Source organism: Anser cygnoides, chromosome 2 (genome assembly GCF_040182565.1).
Source record: "Anser cygnoides isolate HZ-2024a breed goose chromosome 2, Taihu_goose_T2T_genome, whole genome shotgun sequence".
In the NCBI taxonomy this organism is placed as follows: Eukaryota; Metazoa; Chordata; class Aves; order Anseriformes; family Anatidae; genus Anser; species Anser cygnoides.
Genome location: NC_089874.1, coordinates 71,334,311 through 71,360,277, shown reverse-complemented (window position 1 = coordinate 71,360,277; position 25,967 = coordinate 71,334,311). Strand labels below are relative to the sequence as shown.

Here is a 25,967-nt window from a genome sequence, read left to right as displayed (position 1 = left end):
TGTACAGCTTTGCAATTAGCCTGCTGATGTTGAGTTCACAGATCAGAGAACTGCACAGGTTAGAGGGGACCTCAAAAGATCACCAGGTCCAGCTTTCTGTGGGAAGGAGAAGCCTGGATGATATTATCCAGCACACTTGTACAACCACATCTTGAAAACCATCAGTGATGGGAGCTGCACCATGTCCCTTTGGAGGTTGTTACAGTGATGGATTGCTCTTACTGTGTACATTTCCTTTCTTATATAAAGATTAAATCTCTCCTGGGTGCAACTTGTACCACTTGCTCCTTGTCTTCTCCATATGGCTCCTTGTGGAGAGAGAGCCTGTGTCCTCTTTGTAGATGCCCTTTAAGTACTGCAGTACTGTGATGAGGTCCCCTTTGAGACTTCTCTTTTTCAGGGTGAAAAGGCCTAACTCCTTCACTCTTTCCTCATAGGGTATGTAGATAACTATTTAAAAGATGAAGTGCTTCAAAGCCAGATATTTTAAGAAACAAAGTGCCTTCTGAGGATGTTTTTCTGGCTCCCACAGCTTGCAGATATGGACCAACACACAGTTTAAGCCTTTTTTTAGTCCCAGAATGTCAGATCTGGTGAGTCATGGAATTGCTCCTCTCACAGCATTTTTACACTCTCATCATTTGTTGTTGTTGTTGTTGTTGTGGCAGATATTTAGTTTGCTCTTGGTGTCCTCTGTTTTCTGCAGTTTACTTGGAGCTAAGGATACAGGCAGAGGATGCTGCATTCTGTGTTTCAGCTGATCTGCCCCAGATAAGATATTGCAGCCAACTGTTGCATCCATTGTCTCATACCAAGCACTCTTACAGATATAATTTCCCATTAATTACGGAAGAGGACACACGGTGGTCCAAAGTAAAAGGCTGTGCCAAGACACTCCTGATTTTTGACATATGTCTGCTAGCTATTTCCAATACAGACCACATATCTAATCCTAAATTAGATGTGATGCTTTATAACGTAGGCCATATTTCTGAGGTGTTTGGGCAGTATGCTTTGGTCTAAGCTGAAAGAGCACATGCAGTACAATCCAAGAACCCTACATGAGCACAAAGACTAGACAACATACATCATAAGTCCAAATAATTACTGAAAACAAAAACTGGGATAAGCAGTAACCTTTTCCATATGTAAATCAATTGCATAACACTTAATATAGTAGATGCAATAGATTCTACTATTATGCAATGGCTTTATAATGCCAGCACACCAAACTTAATGAATCCCTTCAAGTCTTTACACAGTGCTGGAAATGGAGCTTTCCATGCTGGTAAAGACCATCAATGGGCAGCAAAGTGCCTCAGCGTCATTCTGGGAATTCAGCTGGCTGCAGCTGAATTGTGATTGGTATAGGATGACACTGTTTGCCGGACCCACAGTGAGGAGAAAGGCTCACAACCGTTTGGAAGAGGAGCACTGCTGAAGGTCCAGCACCAGACTGAGCTGCCCCATGATGTAAACAGCACCCAATCTGAGGGCTGTTTGCAATACACCATAAAGACCTGTCCCCAGAGGTGTGATACAGCCAGGACAGAATTGTTCTGATAACACACATCTTCAGGATCTGTTACAAAAAGATTGTTAGCAAATAGCACCCTAAGACCGAAATCCCAACCAAATTCTGATAAACAAACCAGAAGCAGTCATAAGTATGTGTTCCTGCTGTGTGAAAAAAACATCAGAATTGCAGTCTTCAAATACATGCAAGCATCCATCTAAACTTAGCTTTTGCATTTACCACAAGGTTCACGTAGCACCTTATCATCCCAACTGCAAATAATTGCATCCAGGGAAAACTTAAGAGGCTCTCATTTTAAAAGTCCTCTGGCACTGCCATGCGTTATTACTTCCTATCTCTTTCATAGTGTATCAGGCTCTTATGTTATGTCCTATAAAGTGTCCTACAGCTAAATGTTCTTCATCTGTGCCAGCATTTAGCTCAAGAACAAAATAAGGGAGAAAAAAGGTTTGTGCTGTACTTTTCCTAATGATACCTTATTTTGTAATTACTAAAAGCATCAGAGTCCTTAGACAGCTGCTGACATACAGAAAGTAAGATCCTTGAAACTGTTTGTTTCATCATATTTTAAGAATTAATACCGTAGGACATGTTAATCAGTTTCTGATATATGTAGTTTTCAAAATGCACTTCAGGGAAGAAAATGTTGGAAATGACTAATAACAACAAAGATATGAACTTTACTTGTTATAAATCTAAATCTGAATCTGAACATTACTAAAGTACTTGGCCATCTTAAGTATTTAGGAAGTCTTAAATAATAATAAAAAAAACAAATCCACCTCATTCAGTGAAATAGAACATCCTCTTTTTCCAAGCAACAGACTTAAATTTATTAATTTTTGTAGTTATATTTTAAAATAAGTGTCAGCCCCTGCAGATGACTGCATGATAAGTGTCCTGAAACTTCAGGAAAAGGCACTAAATTTTTCACAGCATTTGTGTTTCATTTTCAGTGTAATAAAAATATGGTGCCCTTTTAATAATGAATAATAGATTTCCTGGTATGATTTACATGTGTGGATTAAATGTCATGTTTGAATAGTTGCTGTTTTATTCATACTGAATTTCCCTCAAGTAAAACAAAATGGTACCCAGCTACTCTTATAATATTGCTAGTACCTTGCCACACTGATACATAAATATTAACCGGCTGATATACTCCTTAAAATCTACAGATATGTGAATTGTTCTGTCACCAACTCAGGTTCAATATGCATATGAACTGATTTAGTGCCATCTCCAGTTCCAGGTACATTGGGGAAAATGTGTCGCTCCTGTGATGACATACTCCTGGAGCCCACATTCTTTTTGTCAAAGTACCGATTTTGAGAGGCTGACACAGAAGAAGAGCTGCTGCCAAATGGGTGCAGTGGGACTGTGGTCAAAAGGCAGCTTGAGGAGACCAACACCAATAAAACTGGCCCTGAAGCTTCACACAGATGCTTCTACATGCTCCTGCCTGAGCAGGAGTGTTGGACCAGATGACCTCCAGAGATCCCTTTCCATCTCAACCAGTTTGCGATTCTGTGATTCGCTTAATTAGAGCTGAACTGACATCCCAGGTGAATGAGTGGCTTAATGAATGTTTTCTAAATGTCGCTTGCAGGCAACTTCATCGGCTTACAGTGTTATTCATAAATGTTGAAAATTTCCTGCCTGAACTTCCCCTTCTGAAAAAAACCTCACTTCAGAACAGGTAATATTTTTCTGGGAAAGGTTTCCAGATCTGTTTATAATTTAATTTAAAATTTTTCACATACTTGAAATAGGAACATTTCCTTCAAAATCATTTCTTGTAGTAGGAGAAACTTTCAGTGTATAGTTGAAATTATTTTTGTAATGATAAATTATAGGTGAAAACAGTTGCGTGTATGCTTTTTTTTGTTTTTTAAAGAAAGTATGCCATTTTAGCCACACTCAATTTTTATTCTGTTGAAGCCAATGAATATTTTGACTCTGAAAAGTGTGGGATATCTTACTGTTATAATTGTTTTGTACAGCTGTTTTAATGTTCACTGAACTAAGCTAAGTGGACTAATTTTATTTTTCTGAGCAAAATCAGACTTTCATGCACCACAACTTTTTGTTTCTGCTCTTAAATTCATAACTAAGCTGAAAAATGTAATCTAGACTTGCTAACACTACACCAGTGATGTGACATGGATCCTTTGGAGTAATAAGGCATTGTTATAAATACACTGTGAGCAAAAAATGCTCATTGAATACCTAGGACTTAACTATAGTAGGATTTTGGCCACTATGAGACACTGATAAGGAAATTATACTAGTAAAATCCTTGGACTGGTGTAAGGATGATGCAGTTAGAACTTTGCAGGCACTTTCAAGTAAAATCTAATTGCAATAACTGCCTTACCAAATGCAAATGCCTTCTTTGCCTCAGTCTTTAGCGGCAAAACCAGTTGTTCTCTAGATACCCGGTGCCCTGAGCTGGTGGAAGGGGATGGGGAGCAGGATGTGGCCCTCACTATCCACGAGGAAATGGTTGGCGACCTGCTACAGCACTTGGATGTACGCAAGTCGATGGGGCCGAATGAGATCCACCCGAGGGTACTGAGAGAACTGGCGGAGGAGCTGGCCAAGCAGCTTTCCATCATTTATCGGCAGTCCTGGCTATCAGGGGAGGTCCCAGTCGACTGGCAGCTAGCAAACGTGATGCCCATCTACAAGAAGGGCCGGAGGGTAGACCCGGGGAACTATAGGCCTGTTAGTTTGACCTCAGTGCCAGGGAAGCTCATGGAGCAGATTATCCTGAGTGCCATCACGCGGCACTTACAGGGCAACCAGGCGATCAGGCCCAGTCAGCATGGGTTTATGAAAGGCAGGTCCTGCTTGACGAACCTGATCTCCTTCTATGACAAAGTGACACACTTAGTGGATGAGGAAAAGGCTGTGGATGTGGTCTACCTTGATTTCAGTAAGGCTTTTGATGCCGTTTCCCACAACATTCTCCTCGAGAAACTGCCTGCTCTTGGCTTGGACTGGCGTATGCTTCGTTGGGTTAAAAACTGGCTGGATAGCCGGGCCCAAAGAGTTGTGGTGAATGGAGTCAAATCCAGTTGGAGGCCGATCACTAGTGGAGTCCCCCAGGGCTCAGTACTGGGGCCAGTCCTCTTTAGTATCTTTATCGATGATCTAGATGAGGGGATCGAGTGCACCCTCAGTAAGTTTGCAGATGACACCAAGTTAGGTGCATGTGTCGATCTGCTTGAGGGTAGGAAGGCTCTGCAGGAGGATCTGGATAGGCTGGAACAATGGGCTGAAGCCAACTGTATGAAGCTCAACAAGGCCAAGTGCCGGGTCCTGCACCTGGGGCACAACAACCCCAAGCAACGCTACAGGCTGGGAGATGAGTGGTTGGAAAGCTGCCTGGCAGAGAAGGACCTGGGAGTATTGGTTGATAGTCGGCTGAATATGAGCCATCAGTGTGCTCAGGTGGCCGAGAAGGCCAACAGCATCCTGGCTTGTATAAGAAGCAGTGTGGCCAGCAGGACTAGGGAAGTGATTGTCCCCCTGTACTCGGCTCTGGTGAGGCCACACCTCGAGTACTGTGTTCAGTTTTGGGCCCCTCGCTACAAGAAGGACATTGAGGTGCTCGAGAGAGTCCAGAGAAGGGCAACGAAGCTGGTGAGGGGTCTGGAGAACAAGTCTTACGAGGAGTGGCTGAGGGAGCTGGGATTGTTCAGTCTGGAGAAAAGGAGGCTCAGGGGTGACCTTATCGCTCTCTATAGGTACCTTAAAGGAGGCTGTAGTGAGATGGGGATTGGTCTATTCTCCCACGTGCCTGGTGACAGGACGAGGGGGAATGGGCTAAAGTTGTGCCAGGGGAGGTTTAGGTTGGATATTAGGAAGAACTTCTTTACTGAAAGGGTTGTTAGGCATTGGAATGGACTGCCCAGGGAAGTGGTTGAGTCACCATCCCTGGAGGTCTTTAAGAGACGTTTAGCTGTTGAGCTTAGTGATATGGTTTAGCGAAGGACTTGTTAGTGTTAGGTCAGAGGTTGGACTAGGTGATCTTGGAGGGCTCTTCCAACCTAGATGATTCTGTGTGATTCTGTGTGAAAGTAAGCATTTCTGCTTTCCTATCCTCTCCTTACTCAACTTTGAACGCAAACTTGGCAAAAATCTGGCAGTGCAAGGGCATATTGAAAGTTTAAGAACAAAGCTTCTTTACCTCTAGTTTTAACCTACTGCGTTTTTTTTATATCAGATTGAGTTTGTGTTAGAAGGTGAGTGAAGCTTCAGATTAGCTCCTGCTTCATGTAAACCAGACAGCATTAACTCACAGAAAGTCTACAGTCCCTTTGCATAAATTAAATGTATGAAAATGTCTTTGAAATGCAGGGTCTAAAACAAGTCTCCTTCAGATCATGCTGTTAGGTGCTGTTCCTGAAATGGCAGAGTCATTTGAAACAGCAGTTACATTTTATCCCTATCCAAAGCATTCGTACATGTTTTGTCCAGCATAATTTATGTTAGGAAACAACTTGTGTGACCATCTGGCCTTACTGAAAACCAAATAAAATTCAACTGTAACTATTAGGAGCCACTGTCTAGTATGTAGTCAGAGGTTATTGGGGTAGGTAGGTTGACAAACTAGAAAGGAGGACAGTGAAGGAGGGGAAGGAAGGGGAGCTGGCAAGCTGGAGCAAAGAACACTGATTAATGAACAAAAAACATTTCTGAAAGGTCAGGTGCGCAAGTCAGACTAGCCCTGAGGCAGATCTAACTTACATGACCAGCACTTTCTGTATGCAGCAGGTAACCCATGCTGACACCAACTTTGCTGACATGACAAGGTTATTATTTTTGGAAGGATGTAGTGTTCTGGAACAATTTCTCTAATGTATTAGTTAAAACTAGGCTTTCCTTCAATATCAAGCATGCATGTCTTCCTTTTCACCATGTTTACACTGAACTCCTGTCATTATTCTGGCCAATGAAAACAAACGCTTATTCTTCATCTGTGAGCACTTGCATTTCCCTGCTGTAATATATCCCAGGGCAGCAGTGCTGTATTTATGATTGTGTTCAACCCCAGACACTCACCTGCATCTCACCAATAAGACCCCACTACTTACACTAAGTTTTGTAGTGGATGCTAATCATCTGAAGCATGAAATTTGCCCCATCTCAGCACAGATCTTAGAGGTTTGTTTTGAAACACACTTTAAGATTTTGTGGCAATTCCAAGGTGGAAGAACAGAAAAGTAGAAGTGTTCAGGATACAACACCTATGTCTTTAGAATAAGCTGATGAAGGAGGTTTTCTAAAATTATGACATTAAGATTTTCCTATCCATTATACAGTAATGAAGACAGGGAATCAACAGGGGGTCATTTAGTCCAACTGCTCCTCCTGGTCCTGAATTTTAATTGGACTTCCCTGAGACCTGCACACTGGTTAACTAGACTAAAAATGAAATTTGGTGAAGATGTCCTCTGTGAGATTCAAAGGGTACTTTATATCAAACTCGGCAACAATGGTAGAACTACCAAACATTTCTCTCAGACCTTTGAATGAAGCAAAGTTAGCCATCTCTAAGCAGTTTTTGAGGCATCTGCACAACTCAGCAGAGATTCATAGAAAGACAAGTATGCAGACTTTGCACATACTCTTCAAACATCCATATAAGATGTTCATTTGCATTGTGGAGCAGCTGGACAGAAGACTGGTCATTCTGAACTAGCTCTTGCTTAGTAGTGAGAACTAAGCCATGCAGTTTTGAATAGGGGACATTCCCCAGTGGGAGCAAAGCAGCAGGCGAGACCCAGGAGAAACACAATGCTGAAAGCAAGAGGTGGGGCTTGCTGGAGTCATTCAGTAGTACTGCCCTTAGTCTTCTTTCAATGAAATCTGAGAAGACAATACTTTGTCCTCCCAGTTACGGAGGAATCTCAACTTGGCATCAGTGATTTCTCTGACAGTTATATGTATTTGTTTTAACATCACGTGAGAGTCACATTCACAATTTCCCTCTTTATATGCATGATTCTTTTCATGCCAACAGCTGTATTTACAAACAGATTGTTCATTATCTATTACAAATGATAAACAATTAAACAGCAGAAAATGTGACTTCGAGGCAATTCACATATCACAAACCCAATAGATGAAATGACCTATCCACAAGTAACTCAAAGCATCAATGCTGGACATGTAAATTGCTTTATCTGAAAGGAATAGGGACTGTCTTTCTATTCTGTATCTACATAATGCTTAGCACAGTGGAAAGGGTGGAGGAAAGAAATCTGCCATTCAGGTTGTACTGTAAAATAAATAGTAATTGAAAACAGAAATGCTGCCCTTCCTATTCTATCAATGCCTCATAACAGAAAAAGACACTGAGAGAAAACAGGGTTGATTCCCAAACTGTAAAGAAGCTTTTGCATACCAGAGAGTTTAGCTGAGACCAATGCTTCAACCAGCACTAGGCATTAGCTACAAGAGCGAGCAACTGATAGACAACAATCCTGCCATGCACAGCATGCTTAGGCAGGAAAATATGTATGCCTCAGTCACAAAAGACAGAATAGAGCCTCAAGTGTTTGGGCTCCTTCCAGAATAATCCAAATGCTGCTTTTTTGGCAAATGGGGGTCAATGGAGCTAAAAACTCACAGAAGGATTTGGGCATTCATGTGTTTATATACACCCACTCATTCATTTATTATTCTAAAGCTACTTTGCTGAAATCAAATTACATAGCTGACAAGCTGCATAGATAAGAGAGAATAAAAGTAAAATTTTAAATTAGCTGAGAATACTACATGATGTAGTGTATATTTGGCACTTTTAGAGTGAGTAATGAGGGTTAACCTAGGGGGGAAAAAATGCACCTTCCTAAATTGCACCTTAAATTATTAAATAATTTATGAATATGATGGAATGCATTAAATATATAAGCCTGAAGGAGAATAAGTGGATGTGTTTTAACTTTCAAAGCAAAGACAGCATATTTAAGATGTGTTGCTTACCATGTGGATACTTTGTCCAAAGTAGATTTCAGTGTTGTAGAAGTTTCCATCATGACTAACAGGCAGAGTGGTCCTGACCCAAGGCTGCTCCTTCAGTTTGGGCCACTGCAGTAAGCGACCACCTAAGCGGTTGAGAACGGAAACTTTCAGGGTATAATGGCCTTTGGGGACCTTATCTTTGACTCCCCTCAGGCATTTGATGTGAATTTCTATTGGCTGCGATGTCTTGGAGCAGTCAACCTAGGGAGAAAGCTCTGAGTTACTGGCCTGGGTTGAGCTGACTTTAACCATACAATTAGCCAGAACAAATTTCTTCAGGAAAATAGCTACCAAGAAGCATGTTTCTTGTTCAGGCTACAATTACCTATTGCTAACTGAGGATCTGCAATTAGGGAGGTCAAAAGTCATAGAGATGACAGATAAAAAAATAATAGAAATACTGCTAATAAAATCCTTCAGTTCAATCCTTGAAATCCTTGAAGGTGGAGCTGTTGAAGTATGACACCAGAAACCATTAGTCTGCAATAGTAAGGCAGAATTCACTGGAAAGCAACATCTTCAAAAATATAGCATGCTTTGTAAGACAGGCACAATACATGACATGATGAGCAGGCTGCAGGCACAGAGAGGCAGGGCATGACATGTTTTCGTACTAATTATTAGCCTTACCAAGGCTATTAGTGCTGTGTAATATGCAGAGTATCCTTTCACCTTCTAATTATCATATAATCAGATTCTCTTAAAAATAGTAATCAAAGTGCAAGATGTGTTGAGTTTAATAACAACTCCCTACATGCACCTTTATTCCAAGTCCAGACAAAGGGAAACATCTGCTCCTTGCTGTTGACAAGATGTTGTCTGAGTTACAGAATGTTTAGTATGGTATAAATGCTGCGTTGCATATCTGAAATGTCATTTTGGTGCTTTTCTAGTATGCTCAGCTTGTAACGTGGAGGTTGGCAGAGGAGAACAGGCATAGTGGTATGATCCTTGCAAGTCTCACCTGTGTAATGGTATAGGGTCCATCCCACTATATCAGCATACATATCAGTCTTTCTGATATGTATTCACAAATACTTTCCGAAATACTTTCTGAAAGTATTCCCAAATACTTTCTGCAGGATCAGGCATATAACAGGGAGTCCCAGTTTGGCTCCAGTGTTAACTTCAATGAATAAAATGACTTCTCCAATAACTAATTATTTAGTGCTTCAAATCAGCAGTGATTTTTTTTCCCCTAACGAGGGATCAATTTCTTCCATTATTTTCAGAAAATGCTAGCACAAGAATAGTCTGCTTCTAGCACAATGTAACACAAGAATCCATGTCACACTTCAAAGTCAAATGGCTACATTGACTAGTAGGTTTACTAGTCTTGCAATTTGAGCCTAGAGTAGCTAATAAGCTCTTCTTTAATCCTGCCTTGGATTTATTTTGGAATAGATAGCATATTTCCATATAGATAGAAAGCTTCTGGAATTAATTTAAGCAGTTAAATAAACAGTTGAATTTGTTAAAGTTCTTTTGTTTTTCAACACAAACCATACTTAACAACTAATCTGAATGACAATTATTTTCAGCTTAATTAGAAAATATTAATTAACAATGAAGATTTAACCTTAATATTTTTGGTTTCTAAATCATATATAAAAAAAATTAACACTATGTGAATAAATAAGACAATCTTTTTAAACCTCAAGGCAGGATTACTGATGCAGGCAGACTTCGTTATTAAACACATTCTAAATTAAACGCCTCTATGAATTTTATACTGAAATATATTGTGATGGTTTTGCATGCCAAATGTGACATTTTGTATTTTAGATTCATCTTCTGTAGTAATTTTGGAAATGTCATACAAACAAAGATTTTGTCATTTACCAATGGAATTACTATGCATGGCCAGTTAGCCATCTCTTTTCTGGCTCTTCTGGTTGTTTCAAGTCAGCAAGCCATAAAAAATCTTTATCTCTCTGAAACACAGCAATTTGGAAGATAATCGAATAGTGACTGGGGGGCAGAAACGCCAGTCTGAGGAATTATACCACAATCTCTCTTGCATTTACAACCTTCCTGAAAGCAAGTGTCAGCTGAGTAGGAAAAGGAGATAGAAGATTCATCATATTTCAAGCCTGTCTCATTTGCATGGTGGCATAGCTTTCTCATCTCCTGCTGAAAGACTTTGCTTGGCCAGCACTGACAAACTGTTTTGAAGAACTCTTGCCATGCCCAAATGATTCATCGTTAATAGCTTTAGACATTCTCTTTAAGTGTATGGTTACTACTGCTGGAAAGAATATTTTCAAACCTGCTAAATTCTATCCTCTTAAACCATGAAAGGAAATAAAATATAGGATAATGCAATACAATTGATCTAGTCATTTAGCAGTTTGCATCAGCAAAAAGAGCAGTCATGGAGAACCTTACCTTCCCACAAAGTCTTGCTGCTCCATTTAATCCAGTTTTCATGCCTGCAAGGTTACCAAAGCTGGCTACAATTTCTTCTTCACATCCATTCACCTTTGCTGTCAACGGCTGACTTCCCGCTCTGCAGTGGCTACAAAGGTAAGAGGGAAGAAGAACTGCAAAGAAATTAACTACAATGCAGACATGAGAAACACTTGCCATTGGAACTACATCACAGTTTGATGTTTTCCTGGAATATATCATCAAACCCTGCAGAGCACCTAGGGAAACAATAGTGTGCAATGCAGAGAAAAGGATAGGCTTCAAAAAGTAACATAGAAAAAATACAGTCACAGCTCCAGTAATACAACCTTTATTTGTCAGTCTGTGCCACGTGACATAAAGGAACTTTTGGGCTCAGATTCAAGATTAACAAAATTAAAGTAGGAAGTCATTGCCTCTGTTGACACTTTTAGGACCAATTGACAGCTTTGAAACATGTTTTTGGGAATCATCAGTTCCTTAGGGATTGAGTTACTTTTATCAGTCTTAAGATTTTTTTCAAAACAATCTTATAGCTTTAGATATAAATCTTGTATTTTTTATAAATCTAATTTAAAGTAGTATTATAGAGATAAATTGTATATGTATATATCATTACATACATGCAAACACACAGCTTTTCAGCTGTATGTCAATCATTAAACTTTCCTTGGCATTTATATGTTAAATTTTTGTTAAAGTAGCTTTGGGGTAATTATATCACCACAAGGAATTTTTGTTTAAGTGAGGTCCCCAGACCAAAACAGAATTCCGGGAAATGGTGTAAGTATAGATTTTTACAGGATACCCCAACACTACCTTACTTAATGCACAAGATGCACAAAATACATTGTAACCTATGGGAAAATCTCAATTTTTAGTGCACAGGAGAAGCAAATGGAGAACTAAGTCTTTTACAATAATCCCTACAAAGCTGCATGCTTTGGCAATCCTATCCAATCTCTCAACAGACACAGAACTACAAACAATTCCTCTGTCCCTACTCCTCTGCACCTGTATCTAAACAGGAATGGTCTTAAGAAAAAGAAAAAGAAAAAAAAAAAAAACAACAACAAAAAAACACCTCTGCATATCTTCTGCTGGTTTCAAAACACTTCAGCTCTTTCTTGCACAATCCATTTTAAAAGGCTGGGGAGAGTCTGTTAGCCACACCAGTGCTCGTGGTGCTCCAGACACAATTGCAGGGGGAGCAGGGCAGGCAGCAGAGCATGGAGAAAGGAGGAGTGTTGGCTGGACAACAGCTCTCTGGATCTGGAGGCTGAGCATATCATTTGTGAGCCAGAGCCAGCCATAGGAGCTGCCTACAATGTGCTGAGAGTATTCTTGCAAAGCTAGGAAGAAATAATTGCATCAGGTACAACTGCAGTTCAGAATTAACTTGGACACATACAACATAAATGACCAAAGAGACAAGTCCTTTTATGCTGTCAAAGTATCAACTAAGTTTTTAGTCACCACCAAAAGAAAAAGCTAAAATCTGTTGTTGCTCATTAAAAATAAATAAATAAATACAATAAAAAATCCCCAGACTGCCTTTTGGAGCATTCCTTCAATATTTTCTTATTAGCTCTCGGAAAATTCAATTCCAATATCTTCATTCTTGTTCCCTCCTTTCCATGCTAGATGATAATGTGAGAAGTAAAATTAACACTGTTCTTTATCAACAAAACTATTTGCAGAGACTCTACAATCATGCTAAACATCCCAGTCTTGTGCACATGTGCTAGCTAGATAGCACATAGTTCAAATTCCCCTCTTCTGAAACAGGTAGTCCTGTCTCCAAATTCTTGACACATTGCTGTAAACCAGTTTCTACTCAGACCTTGCTTATCCCTTTTTTTTTTTTTTTTTTAAGATTATTTTAGGAACATACATAGAGATATGCATCAGCAAAATTGTCACTGGCACATAGGTCAATTGTTTTGCAGATTATTCTACCAGTAAAATTGAATCATGTAAATGCACAGGCAACAGCTGAATTAGCTGGAAGGTCTGCATAGACATTAGCGCCAATGACATAACTGGGAATTTTGCCCAGGCCACAACTGACCAAAACTAATGACAAGAATCTGCGGTGTTAAGGACTGAACACAAGAAATGCATGGTCAACCAACCTCAAAAGTTTTATTTTTGAGCTGCATTCAGGTAAACTTGGGTCCAATTTCCCTAAATGGAGGGAGTAGAAGATGCACCTTGAAAGTCACTAGCTAGCTCCTAGAGCTGAAACATCTGAGAAGTTAACTTTACTCCTCAAGAAGAATGGTCTGTTTGGAACTTTGTACTTATTTAGTTTCTCATGATGAAATTATTTCACTTAATTTGGTTAGAGCTGCATTGACACAGGGGTTCATTAGGACACCCATTTGCTTGCAATTCAATTTAAAATTAAATACACTTTGTTGTTGATTTTATTACTTTTAAACTACTGTATCTATTGCTTTTATTAGCTGCTAATACACAATTATAAAGGTAAACAGTTTTCATTACTGAACATCAAACATTTAAATAACCACAGTTGATCTCTTTTCGGGTTGCAACATTTTCCTCTTTTCTCCCATTTTGTTGGGTATTAGATTCAAGAGAATAATTTAATCAGTAAAATTAGGCATCTTTTGTGCTCACCAGCATGCTCATCAATTGTCACAGTAGAACAGAGCTTCCTCAGCTGTATCCATGAGAATTATTTATTTCCTCTATTCACTTCTTTACAGGTATTTTGATACATGTCTTTATCTGAACGTCATGTATAGCTTGATCATGAAAATATTGCTCCAGTTCACAGAATCACAGACTCACAGAATCACACAGAATCATCTAGGTTGGAAGAGCCCTCCAAGATCACCTAGTCCAACCTCTGACCTAACACTAACAAGTCCTTCGCTAAACCATATCACTAAGCTCAACAGCTAAACGTCTCTTAAAGACCTCCAGGGATGGTGACTCAACCACTTCCCTGGGCAGTCCATTCCAATGCCTAACAACCCTTTCAGTAAAGAAGTTCTTCCTAATATCCAACCTAAACCTCCCCTGGCACAACTTTAGCCCATTCCCCCTCGTCCTGTCACCAGGCACGTGGGAGAATAGACCAATCCCCATCTCACTACAGCCTCCTTTAAGGTACCTATAGAGAGCGATAAGGTCACCCCTGAGCCTCCTTTTCTCCAGACTGAACAATCCCAGCTCCCTCAGCCACTCCTCGTAAGACTTGTTCTCCAGACCCCTCACCAGCTTCGTTGCCCTTCTCTGGACTCTCTCGAGCACCTCAATGTCCTTCTTGTAGCGAGGGGCCCAAAACTGAACACAGTACTCGAGGTGTGGCCTCACCAGAGCCGAGTACAGGGGGACAATCACTTCCCTAGTCCTGCTGGCCACACTGCTTCTTATACAAGCCAGGATGCTGTTGGCCTTCTCGGCCACCTGAGCACACTGATGGCTCATATTCAGCCGACTATCAACCAATACTCCCAGGTCCTTCTCTGCCAGGCAGCTTTCCAACCACTCATCTCCCAGCCTGTAGCGTTGCTTGGGGTTGTTGTGCCCCAGGTGCAGGACCCGGCACTTGGCCTTGTTGAGCTTCATACAGTTGGCTTCAGCCCATCGTTCCAGCCTATCCAGATCCTCCTGCAGAGCCTTCCTACCCTCAAGCAGATCGACACATGCACCTAACTTGGTGTCATCTGCAAACTTACTGAGGGTGCACTCGATCCCCTCATCTAGATCATCGATAAAGATATTAAAGAGGACTGGCCCCAGTACTGAGCCCTGGGGGACTCCACTAGTGATCGGCCTCCAACTGGATTTGACTCCATTCACCACAACTCTTTGGGCCCGGCTATCCAGCCAGTTTTTAACCCAACGAAGCATACGCCAGTCCAAGCCAAGAGCAGGCAGTTTCTCGAGGAGAATGTTGTGGGAAACGGCATCAAAAGCCTTACTGAAATCAAGGTAGACCACATCCACAGCCTTTTCCTCATCCACTAAGTGTGTCACTTTGTCATAGAAGGAGATCAGGTTCGTCAAGCAGGACCTGCCTTTCATAAACCCATGCTGACTGGGCCTGATCGCCTGGTTGCCCTGTAAGTGCCGCGTGATGGCACTCAGGATAATCTGCTCCATGAGCTTCCCTGGCACTGAGGTCAAACTAACAGGCCTATAGTTCCCCGGGTCTACCCTCCGGCCCTTCTTGTAGATGGGCATCACGTTTGCTAGCCGCCAGTCGACTGGGACCTCCCCTGATAGCCAGGACTGCCAATAATTGATGGAAAGCTGCTTGGCCAGCTCCTCCGCCAGTTCTCTCAGTACCCTCAGGTGGATCCCATCCGTCCCCATCGATTCACGTACATCCAAGTGCTGTAGCAGGTCGCCAACCATTTCCTCATGGATAGTGAGGGCCACATCCTGCTCCCCATCCCCTTCCACCAGCTCAGGGTACCGGGTATCTAGAGAACAACTGGTTTTGCCGCTAAAGACTGAGGCAAAGAAGGCATTAAGCACCTCAGCCTTTTCCTCATCTCTCGTCACTAAGTTTCCCCCCGCATCCAGTAAAGGATGGAGATTCTCCTTAGTCCTCCTTTTTGTGTTGATGTATTTGTAAAAACATTTTTTGTTATCTTTAACGGCAGTAGCCAGATTGAGCTCCAGATGAGCTTTGGCCTTTCTAATTTTGTCCCTGCACAGCCTCGCAACATCGTTATAGTCCTCCTGAGTGGCCCGCCCTCTTCTCCAAAGATTATAAACCCTCTTTTTTCTCCTAAGCTCGAGCCACATCTCTCTGTTCAGCCAGGCCAGTCTTCTTCTGTGCTGGCTCATCTTTGGGCACGTGGGGACAATTCATATTTCCTTTACTCTCTTAGGGTAACTCAGAGGCAGGGATGAAGGACACTAGGAGAAGCCATTTGGTCACCTTCTGAAGCACAGTGTATATAGTACTTAAAAATTGCAGCCCAGGCTGGGTATCTGAAAATGGAGGTAACCAAAAAACAGAGGCCTCTTTCAGAAGCACAGGCTTAATTTTTCTAGGTCTGAGGTCCTTTGTCTGGGAGAAGTTCATTTCATTAATATCTGTAAAGCACTGAAAGGCCTTTGGAGGGAAAGCACATTAGTTGGAAGTACAAAGTAGTCTTATCTGACATACCTTTGAAAGAGCTCGTTAATCCTGGCTCCCAACTTTTGTTTGTTCTGGTGAGAGACTTCCTTGTGGTACTTTGAGACCTATATGCCGGAGGGGAGGGGAGGGGTGGGGAGGGGAGGGGAGGGGAGGGGAGGGGAGGGGAGGGGAGGGGAGGGGAGGGGAGGAAAAACAGTTTGTTTCCAAATGTACAGAAAAACATGAAAATACAAGCTGTAAATATGCAATTTTCCAAAGCTTTGCAGTAAATCTTCAGGTTGAAGGTTTTTAGAAGCAGCTAGAAATTTTAGCTACCATGACTTTGTTCCATTACTTTCTCCATTTTTTTCCCATATATATTTCCATATGTTTACTACATTATTTCCAAGGGAAACTGTGTCCTAATCTTTCTTGAAAAACTTCATCTGTACTATGTTCATTTGCACATGATAGTGCCACACAATCTTTATTTTTCATAACACCTAACACAGTCATATGTATGTATACATACTCTATGTACACATAAACTTGTTTGCGCATGCACATCAGGATGTAACATACAAAACAGTTAGTCACAGACTACTGGAGAGCCCCAAACTTGCCCTGTTTTAAATTTGCTCCAGAACTTGAGGCCCTGTATAACCACAGGTGTTTTTAAAATGTTTGGTAAGAGGGACAGGTATTTATGGATGTTGCAACATGTAGGAGGGCCATCCTCTCCCTCATCAGTTCTGCAGAGCTCCAGCATGAGGCTAGAGGGTCTGAAATTATTTTGCTCTTACACAGCAAGCTAGAAATTTCATTCCACAAAGAAACCAGCATCCACAGCTTTTTGGACTATGCTGTGAGTGCAAAATGTGAAAACAACAATGCTGCTGAAGGTGTTAAACTTTGGAAGATAATGTTCTTCTCCCTGATCTGCAGAGTTCAGAGATCTCACTGATTATTCAAGGACATTTCTCATGCCCAGACCTTCTACAGATGTCCCTGGTACAAGCGTAAAATGTGCATAAAACACTACCTGCATAAAAGAAGGCTTCCTACTGTAACTCCTATACTATAGTCTAAACAGTGTAAAATTATCTACTGTTGTCAAGCCTTAAAGCCAAAAATATTTTGAAAGAAAGAATGCAAAAGTTTTGGACAAGAATCTGTCTGTTTTCAATGAAGGGTAGGAATCTCTCTTGAAAAATAAGGCATTGGGAAAATTATTTGCAAAGAATCCTGTATATTTCCAAAATGTATATTATCAGAGTATGAAAGCAGACTACAAAAAACATATTACAAATATCTCTGTGTGTAGCTTTTAACATAACTTGTATAAATTATTTAAAAGTAAAGCAGAGGCAACTTATTTGCTTTAAAACACAGTATGACTTGCCAATTGTCTCAGCAGAGAACCTCAGATGGATAAAATAAATCCTGCAGGCTCCTGTAAGGCATTGCACATACCTGGGTTGCAAAGGTGACATGACCAAATTGGCTCACATTGAGACCTTCCAGCTCTACACATGGCAGTTGAATCATGGGCAATGCTCCCTCCACCATTGCTTCTCTCTTAGTGGGACCTAAACCCTCATGCTCCTGGACTGCTTTTGGCTTAAGTTCACTAGGAGTCTCCAGAACAGGGACCCATGTTTTCTCCCACCCCCACAAATGCTGTCACTGACTTTCTTTCTCCAGCTGGGTGAATCACCACCTACACCACTTCCCCAGGAAGGGCTGGGAGCTGGCTCCAGCCCCATCTCTTGCTCCAGCAGAGCTGGGAGCTTTCTGGTTAGGGCAACTGAGCCCCACAGTCTGGTAGGAGGTGCAGCCACAGAAGAAAACACCAAGAAAAAGTGTAGCTTGGTCTTCCCTGGCTGTCCCACAGAGACGTGCTCTTGCCAGTGTAGGAGAGACATCCCAGCGACAGCAAGGACCAAACAGAAACATTTATAGCTCCCAAAAGGCATGGGCACCAGGCTGTCATGTCTGGGGCATTTCACTGTGCCAAGCAACAGTGTTCAATGTTCTCAAGAAAGTTTAGTGACAAAAGCTGCAGACCAGAGTTTGGTAGCAAATGGAAAGAGGCTTTAAAGTCTTGGACTGAGGCAGTTAAAGCTAGTTAGGAAGGCAAGAGGAAGGCTTAGTTCATGATTTATCTCCTGGATCCAGCTCTTAGTGACACCTGGAATAGACATTTTTATAAGGTGGGCATCTAGGTTAAGAAATAAGATAACACATATAATTTTTTCACTTAAAATATCAAGTAGCTGTAAGATTACAACAACCTTCAGACATTGCCAGTCTAGGCTTACATTTAAAAATAAATAAATAAATAAATAAATTATATTACCAGACTCCCATAACTATCCAATCCCCTTGTTTATCTTTCTAATCTTAATTAAATAATGAATATTCAAAAGAAAATATGAATTGGGATTCTCTGTATGAACTGCACTGTTTTCCATCTCTCAGTCTCTGAAGTGGCAATGGGAATATGAGTTAAAGCTATTTCTACTGGATCCTAGTAAAATATTTGTCACAGTGTGTCATGATAATTTTTTAAAAGCTCAATCATCTATCTAATAAATTTGTTAAGTTTATTCAAATCTTATTGAACAGGAAAAGTGCAATGAGTCATGGTTAATATTTCTTAACGTACACTAAGAAATATGTCAAAAATTCAATGCTTAGGGTCCTATTCAGAAAACCTCTATGAGTCTGTAATACATCTTCTACATGATTAAAAAAAAAAAAAAAAAAGCAGGAAACTCACTTTAAAATGAATTATTCACCACCTCGAATAAATTTCCATCTTTCTTATTTGCAAAACCCCAAAGTCAGTTATGTAAATTTTAACCTACACTAATTACCTCAGGGGTGTGCAAGCTAAAGGAAAGTAGATGCAGTAGAAAAAAAAATCCTAGACATTTCCATTACCAGGAAGCAATTTAATAAAGGAAAAAGATGTGTAAGTTTTCAAAACCAGTGCAGCTTTTTTTTTTTTTTTTTTTTTTGAATGTGGAATAATCATTGCAGCAATATTCCTTGAATCAGAGATTTACTGGAATAAATCTAAGTGCTTTTACTCAATAGCATGTACCATTGCACACATAACTAAGCACCCATTTCTCATCATGACACCAGCATTGTCTAGACCGTAAAAATGACCCATTGTTGACAATGGGCGTTCCCAAAAAGAAGGCATGAAATGTGGTTTCTCTTCATTTCAATAGACATAGACGGCCCCTTCAGAAAAAGTGACTAAAATCTGGGAACCACTGGATGCCCATCAGAGCTCACATGGGGTGTACTGGAGAATCAGGGCCTTTGCCTGAAGACAGAAGGGCTCAGTCCCAGCACTGCTTGGTCCTATTTCCCATCCTGATACCAAGGCAGCGATTTAGCCGTGGAGCTCCCTTCTTCACATGTCTTTCTTAGTTTCTTCATCAGCTATCTTGAGGTGTAATTATACAAATGGTCCATCTATTGATTTCAGAGTGCATGATCAAGACCAATATTTGAACAAGGTCTTTCAGTCTGGGATCAGCCTACAGACACACAATGCTAAGTACTGTTTCTACAGCAGAGGCAAAACCAAGAACCTGACTCGGTGCTATTAATCAGAGCCGATTATTTTCATTGTGAAACTACTTCACAAATGGTAGATTTTGATTCCTCTAGCAATTTTCAATTTGGAAAAATGTAAACAAAATACATCCTTTCCACTTAGGATAAAGCCCACAAAATTCAGCAAAGCTTCTAAGAAAAACGGAATTGCTTTTCTATCATTTAATGAAGTCCTGTGGTAAAACATTTACCCTTCCCTTTTTTGGCCAGTCCTAGTACTGATATTACAAACTTCTACTAAATTATTCACCCTACTGTGATTTGAAATGTTGAGCTGAGCCTCAGCCCTAATGAAATAACACTCCTTGTGAGTAATGCTGTGAGGGTCCATCTTCCTGCAGGTTCTCCCCACTAGATAGGGGCACAGCAGCAGGAGTGTGGAGACGCCACCAGCAGGGACTCCAGTAGCCCTCCACATGTAGGGAACTACACATACAGATGCATCCCAGCATCCCTTCTTTTTTCACCTTGAGAAATCACTTATGAGTACGTTACAGTACAGGTGGAAACATGCACAAAGGGCTGCCTTTCCAGCCATAAACAAACACCCTAATATAAGCTTTTACCTAGGATTTCCATCCACTCATCCCAAATCATTTCGCCGTAACATCCTGTCCACCCCGTTTTTACATGTGGGAGAAGTGAGGTGCAAATGACTTGCCTGAGCTCACCTAGCAAAGATTCAGCAGGGATAGAAATAAAACCCATGTCTCTAGTCCCACTGTTGCCACCCAGCCCTCCTCCTCCACACTATGGCTGCTGCATGGAGGTTCACTCCCAGTGACTTTCAAGGTCTAGTGCACTGTATAGAAAAAAATAAATAAATAAAAAAAAACAAGCAAAAAATAAAGTACCCTTTGAGATCAAGAAAAAAAAAATGCAAGATATGTTCACTTTTCTTTCGAGCAAAGTGAGATTTTGACAATCTCAACCCCTCCATGTTAACTGCAGAGAGATCACAAGAAAATTAGGCATTAAGAGGTAAGTGGGATAACTGGCATTCATGGAAAGCAAAGAGAGTTTAGTAGCTGGATAGTGCCTGCTTTGAAAGCTGTACTGCTCTTACTTGTCTTTGTTTACTGGAATTTGGTTGATCTTGGCCTGGAGATGTCTAAAAACCAGGGTTAAAGTTGTGTCAAAATTCATGGTGCCCTCTGTCAAAAACATGTCATAAACTCTCAAACATGTTTTTAAAAAGAGAGAAAAAGCAACTCCCCCGCCATGACTTTCCTTCCAAAGAGAAAATTAATTTGCTCTTCATGATCATAAAGTTAAAAAACAACTGAGCCATTTGTAATGGCTAGAAATAGAAGAACTCATGCTCTTTCAAAAAATGATACTGCAGAACACAAAGTGAGATTTATTTTAGTCATGCTACACCCTTATTACACAGAGTAATACAGATACATTTAGTGACAACATTATAGGCTGATCATTTTGATAAATTCGCAAAGTATTACATTGCCTCTAACAACTTTTCTATGTTGAAGACTGAGCTACCAATCAACACTGGAAAGCAGTATCTTGCTGGAGACATGGACAATTTTATAAAACATATATTAAATTCAAGACACTAATCTTGAACAGCTACAGAAACTTAAACCTTAGGTGTAAAATAAACGTGCTAAACAAAGACCTGCATTTTCCAAAAACTCAAATATTTTCATGCAGGGTTTTGATCCAAGAGGACAATACAAAAAATTTAAAGGACTTTGTCCTGGTTCCAGTTAGGACAGAGTTAATTTTCCCTCATAGTAGCTGGTAGGGTGCTATGTTTTGGATTAGGATGAGAAGAGCGCTGATAACATGCTGATGTTTTAATTGTTGCAGAGCAGTGTTTACACCAGGCCAAGGACTTTTCGGCTTCTCGCTCTGTCCTGCCAGCGAGCAGGCTGGGGGTGCAGCAGGAGCTGGGAGGGGACAGACGCAGGACAGCTGACCCAAACTGGCCAAAGGGGTATTCCATACCATCTGGCGTCATGCTAAACAATATATAGGGGTGGCTGGCCGGGGTGGGGGGGCCGGCTGCTCGGGGATAGGCTGGGCATCGGTCAGCGGGTGGTGAGCAATTGCATTGTGCATCACTTGTTTTCTTACACATTATAATTGTTAATACTATTATCATTATCACTATTATTATTATTATTGTTATTATTATATTCCTGTCTTAATAAACTGTCTTTATCTCAACTCACCAGCTTCACTTTCCCGTTTCTCTCCCCCATCCCAGAGAGGGAGGGGGGAGGATAAGCGAACGGCTGTGTGGTGTTTAGCTGCCAGCCGGGTTAAACCACAACAGTCCTTTTGGCGCCCAATGTGGGGCACGAAGGGTTGAGATATCGACAAATCTGACCAGAGTGTGTTAAACTAAAATTGGTATAAGTATTGGACCTGCTTAATAGTTGCTAGTCACGATGTTGATTGCCTTAATCTCCAGTCTGCTGTACCTGTATTCCAAATTGAGTTTTATGGTGCATTACTTTCTGTATGTGCTCCCTGTTGCACTGTTTATCCTTTCCGGGCCCTGGTTTAAGATTGTTATGGTACTGTGCGGTGTAACAATGGCTTATGAAATGATGAAATATCTGGTCACGACTTTAACCTGGTATTTGTACTCAGCACTGACGTCGACTCTATACTTTGGAAACCATATATCGGAAACTATTAGCAATTACACCTATTGCCTGTTTTCGTTAGGGAGCCAATCTGTGAAGGGGACAGGGGAAGACATGTTTCCCTACCTGTTCACTCTCCCTTTCTCCTTCACCACCACCCTCTTATCCCCCGAGCTAGTTACGGTGGTTCTCCGAGATGTTGAATATCCTTGGGATACTCAGACCAGCCTGCTCTTGTTGTTATGTCTCCTGAATGCGCTTCAGGTTTTGTTGAGGGTTAAACAACTACTTAGGAATCTCATCCGGAGATCTGTCTTGAGGCGGGATAGTTGCGAGTGGCAGGGAGTGTGGGAGGATATGGGCAGGTTTCTAGAGCAGTGGTCACCTCCAGTGTTTTGGATATTCACCCCTGAACAACTGCAAAATCCTAAAAAGCTGGCAGAATTCTTGAAAAAAAGGTGTCATGACTCTGGCAGTTCCAAAGTGACACAAATCAGCGTGCTGGGGTCTGGCTTGTGCCTATCGAGCTGCAATTGATGCTACTAGCAACCTAGCTCCTGCAGCCGCTCCAGCTCCTGCAGCCGCTCCAGCTCCAGCTCCTGCAGCCACTCCAGCTGCAGCTCCTGCAGCCGCTCCAGCTCCTGCAGCCACTCCAGCTCCAGCTCCTGCAGCCGCTCCAGCTCCAGCTCCTGCAGCCGCTCCAGCTCCTGCAGCCGCTCCAGCTCCAGCTCCCGCAGCCACTCCAGCCCCTGCAGCAGCTCCAGCTCCTGCAGCTGCTCCCACTCCTGTGTCTGGGTCAGAGAAACGAGCTGTAGCAGTGCAAGTTGACCCCGCAGAGGGTATTCCAACCCCTGTGGCAGACCCTGTGTCTGGGTTAGAGAAACGAGCTGTAGCAGTGCAAGTTGCCCCCGTAGACAAGGTGAAGAAATGGTATAGAGGCTCAGGTCGTTTAGAACGCAAACAGTCTTCTGCTAAGTCTGGGCATAGTGAAGATGAGGCTGGGCCATCAAAGGTGCAGGAGACTGAAGATGAGGATGGGGATGTCGAAAAATCAACAGTAACTACCCGGACTCTATACCAGCGTGAGCTACGAGATGTGCGAAAAGATTTTGGTCGCTGTATAGGTGAGCAGCTTGTCACCTGGCTGCTCCGGTGCTGGGACACTGGAGCCAATTATGTGGAATTAGAGGGCAAGGAAGCCAGGCGGCTGGGATCCCTTGCTAGGGATGCATGCATTGACAAAGCAATTGGAGATGGAGCATGACCTCGCAGCCTCTGGAGGCGTCTCCTGTCAGCTGTGCAGGAAAGGTATCCCTTCAAGGAAGAACTTGTATGTCTACCAGGCAAATGGACCACCATGGAGAAGGGAATTCAGTACCTGAGGGAATTGGCCGTACGGGAAGTAATTTATAAGGACCTAGACGACGCACAAACATCCGCAGATCCAGATGCAGTCCAGTGTACACCACCTATGTGGCGGAAGTTTGTACGGAGTGCACCATCATCATATGCCAGCTCATTGGCAATAATAGCCTGGAAAGCGGAGGAGAATCCCCCAGTGAATGAAGTGGCTAAATTACTCCGGCAGTACGAAGGAAATCTCTCCTCTTCCCTACAGGCCTGTGTCTCGGCTGTGGAGAAACTCTCTGAAGAGGTCCACCAACTTAAAGAGAATTTATCTTCCCCTCCACCTGAACGAACCAGTGTCCACCAGCTAAAAGAGAATGCTTTGGAGAAACTTTCTGAAAAGATCCACCAACTTGAAGAAAGATTATCTTCCCCTCCACCTGAACGAAACAGTGTCCACCAGCTAAAAGAGAATACTTTGGAGAAACTTTCTGAAAAGATCCACCAACTTGAAGAGAGATTATTTTCCTCCCCACCTGTACAAACCAGTGTCTCAGCTATTAGGGGTAAACGTTCATCTATGCAAGGAAGACAATATGGTGGGCACACACACCGCGCCACCCTGTGGTTTTACCTACGTGACCATGGAGAGGACATGAGAAAATGGGATGGAAAATCTACTGCGACCCTAGAGGCACGGGTACGTGAATTGCAAAGGAAAACAATTGGGAAAAAGGAATTCTCTGAAAAGTTTGCTGCTCCAACTTCCAGCAGGCAGTCCTTTAGACACAGAAACGAAGATTCTGACCAGGACTAGAGGGGCCCTGCCTCCAGCCAGGGGGAGGAAAGGGACAATCGAGTTTATTGGACTGTGTGGATTCGATGGCCTGGCACGTCAGACGCACAGAAGTATAAGGCTTTGGTAGACACCGGTGCACAATGTACTCTAATGCCATCAAGCTATAAAGGGCCAGAGCCCATCTGTATTTATGGTGTGACGGGGGGATCCCAGCCGTTAACTGTATTGGAGGCTGAAGTGAGTCTAACCGGCAATGAGTGGCAAAAGCACTGTCTTGTGACTGGCCCAGATGCTCCATGCATCCTTGGCATAGACTATCTTAGAAGAGGATATTTCAAGGACCCAAAAGGGTTCCGCTGGGCTTTTGGCATAGCTGCCTTGGAGACAGAGGACATTAAACAGTTGTCTACCTTGCCTGGTCTCTCAGAGGACCCTTCTGTTGTGGGGTTGCTGAGGGTTGAAGAACAGCAAGTGCCGATCGTTACCACAACTGTGCACCGGCGGCAATATCGCACCAACCGAGACTCCCTGAGTCCCATCCATAAGCTAATTCGTCAACTGGAGAGCCAAGGAGTGATCAGCAAGACTCATTCACCTTTTAATAGTCCCATATGGCCAGTGCGAAAGTCTAATGGTGAGTGGAGACTAACAGTGGACTATCGTGGCCTGAACGAAGTCACGCCACCACTGAGTGCTGCAGTGCCGGACATGCTAGAACTCCAGTATGAACTGGAATCAAAGGCAGCCAAGTGGTATGCCACAACTGATATCGCTAATGCATTTTTCTCCATCCCTCTAGCAGCACAGTGCAGGCCACAGTTTGCTTTCACTTGGAGGAGAGTCCAATATACTTGGAATCGGCTGCCCCAGGGGTGGAAACACAGCCCTACCATTTGCCATGGACTGATCCAGTCTGCGCTGGAGCAGGGGGAAGCTCCTGAACACCTGCAGTACATTGATGACATCATTGTGTGGAGTGACACTGCAGAAGAAGTTTTCGAGAAAGGGAAGAAAATAGTCCAAATCCTTCTGAAGGCCGGTTTTGCCATAAAACAGAATAAAGTTAAAGGACCTGCACGAGAGATACAGTTTTTAGGAATAAAATGGCAAGATGGACGTCGTCAAATCCCAAAGGATGTGATCAACAAAAGAACAGCTATGTCTCCACCAACTAGCAAAAAAGAAACACAAACTTTCCTAGGTGTCGTGGGGTTTTGGAGAATGCATATTCCAAATTACAGTCTGATTGTAAACCCGCTCTACCAAGTAACCCGTAAGAAGAATGCTTTTGAATGGGGCCCTGAGCAACGACAAGCCTTTGAACAAATTAAGCAGGAAATAGTTCATGCAGTAGCCCTCGGGCCAGTCCGAACAGGACCAGATGTAAAGAATGTGCTCTACACCGCAGCCGGGGAGAATGGTCCCACCTGGAGCCTCTGGCAGAAAGAACCTGGGGAAACTTGAGGTTGACCCCTGGGGTTT

The 25,967-nt window shown here is 42.2% G+C and overlaps 1 protein-coding gene across 11 annotated transcripts in view; it reads right to left on the bottom strand.

The window, feature by feature from the left end:
- LOC106034898 (uncharacterized) overlaps positions 1-25,967 on the bottom strand; it is a 200,365-nt gene that overhangs the window by 116,176 nt on the left and 58,222 nt on the right. For all 11 annotated transcript variants that reach the window (XR_010829424.1, XR_010829423.1, XM_066992453.1 and 8 more), the window contains 3 exons: positions 16,137-16,213; positions 10,961-11,090; positions 8,534-8,773 (listed from right to left, as the gene is read on the bottom strand). Coding sequence is in view for 9 of the 11 variants with exons in the window: in XM_066992453.1 (XP_066848554.1) it covers positions 8,534-8,773; positions 10,961-11,090; positions 16,137-16,213 (447 nt within the window). In the remaining 2 variants the exon portion in view is untranslated. The remainder of the gene's footprint in view (positions 1-8,533; positions 8,774-10,960; positions 11,091-16,136; positions 16,214-25,967) is intronic.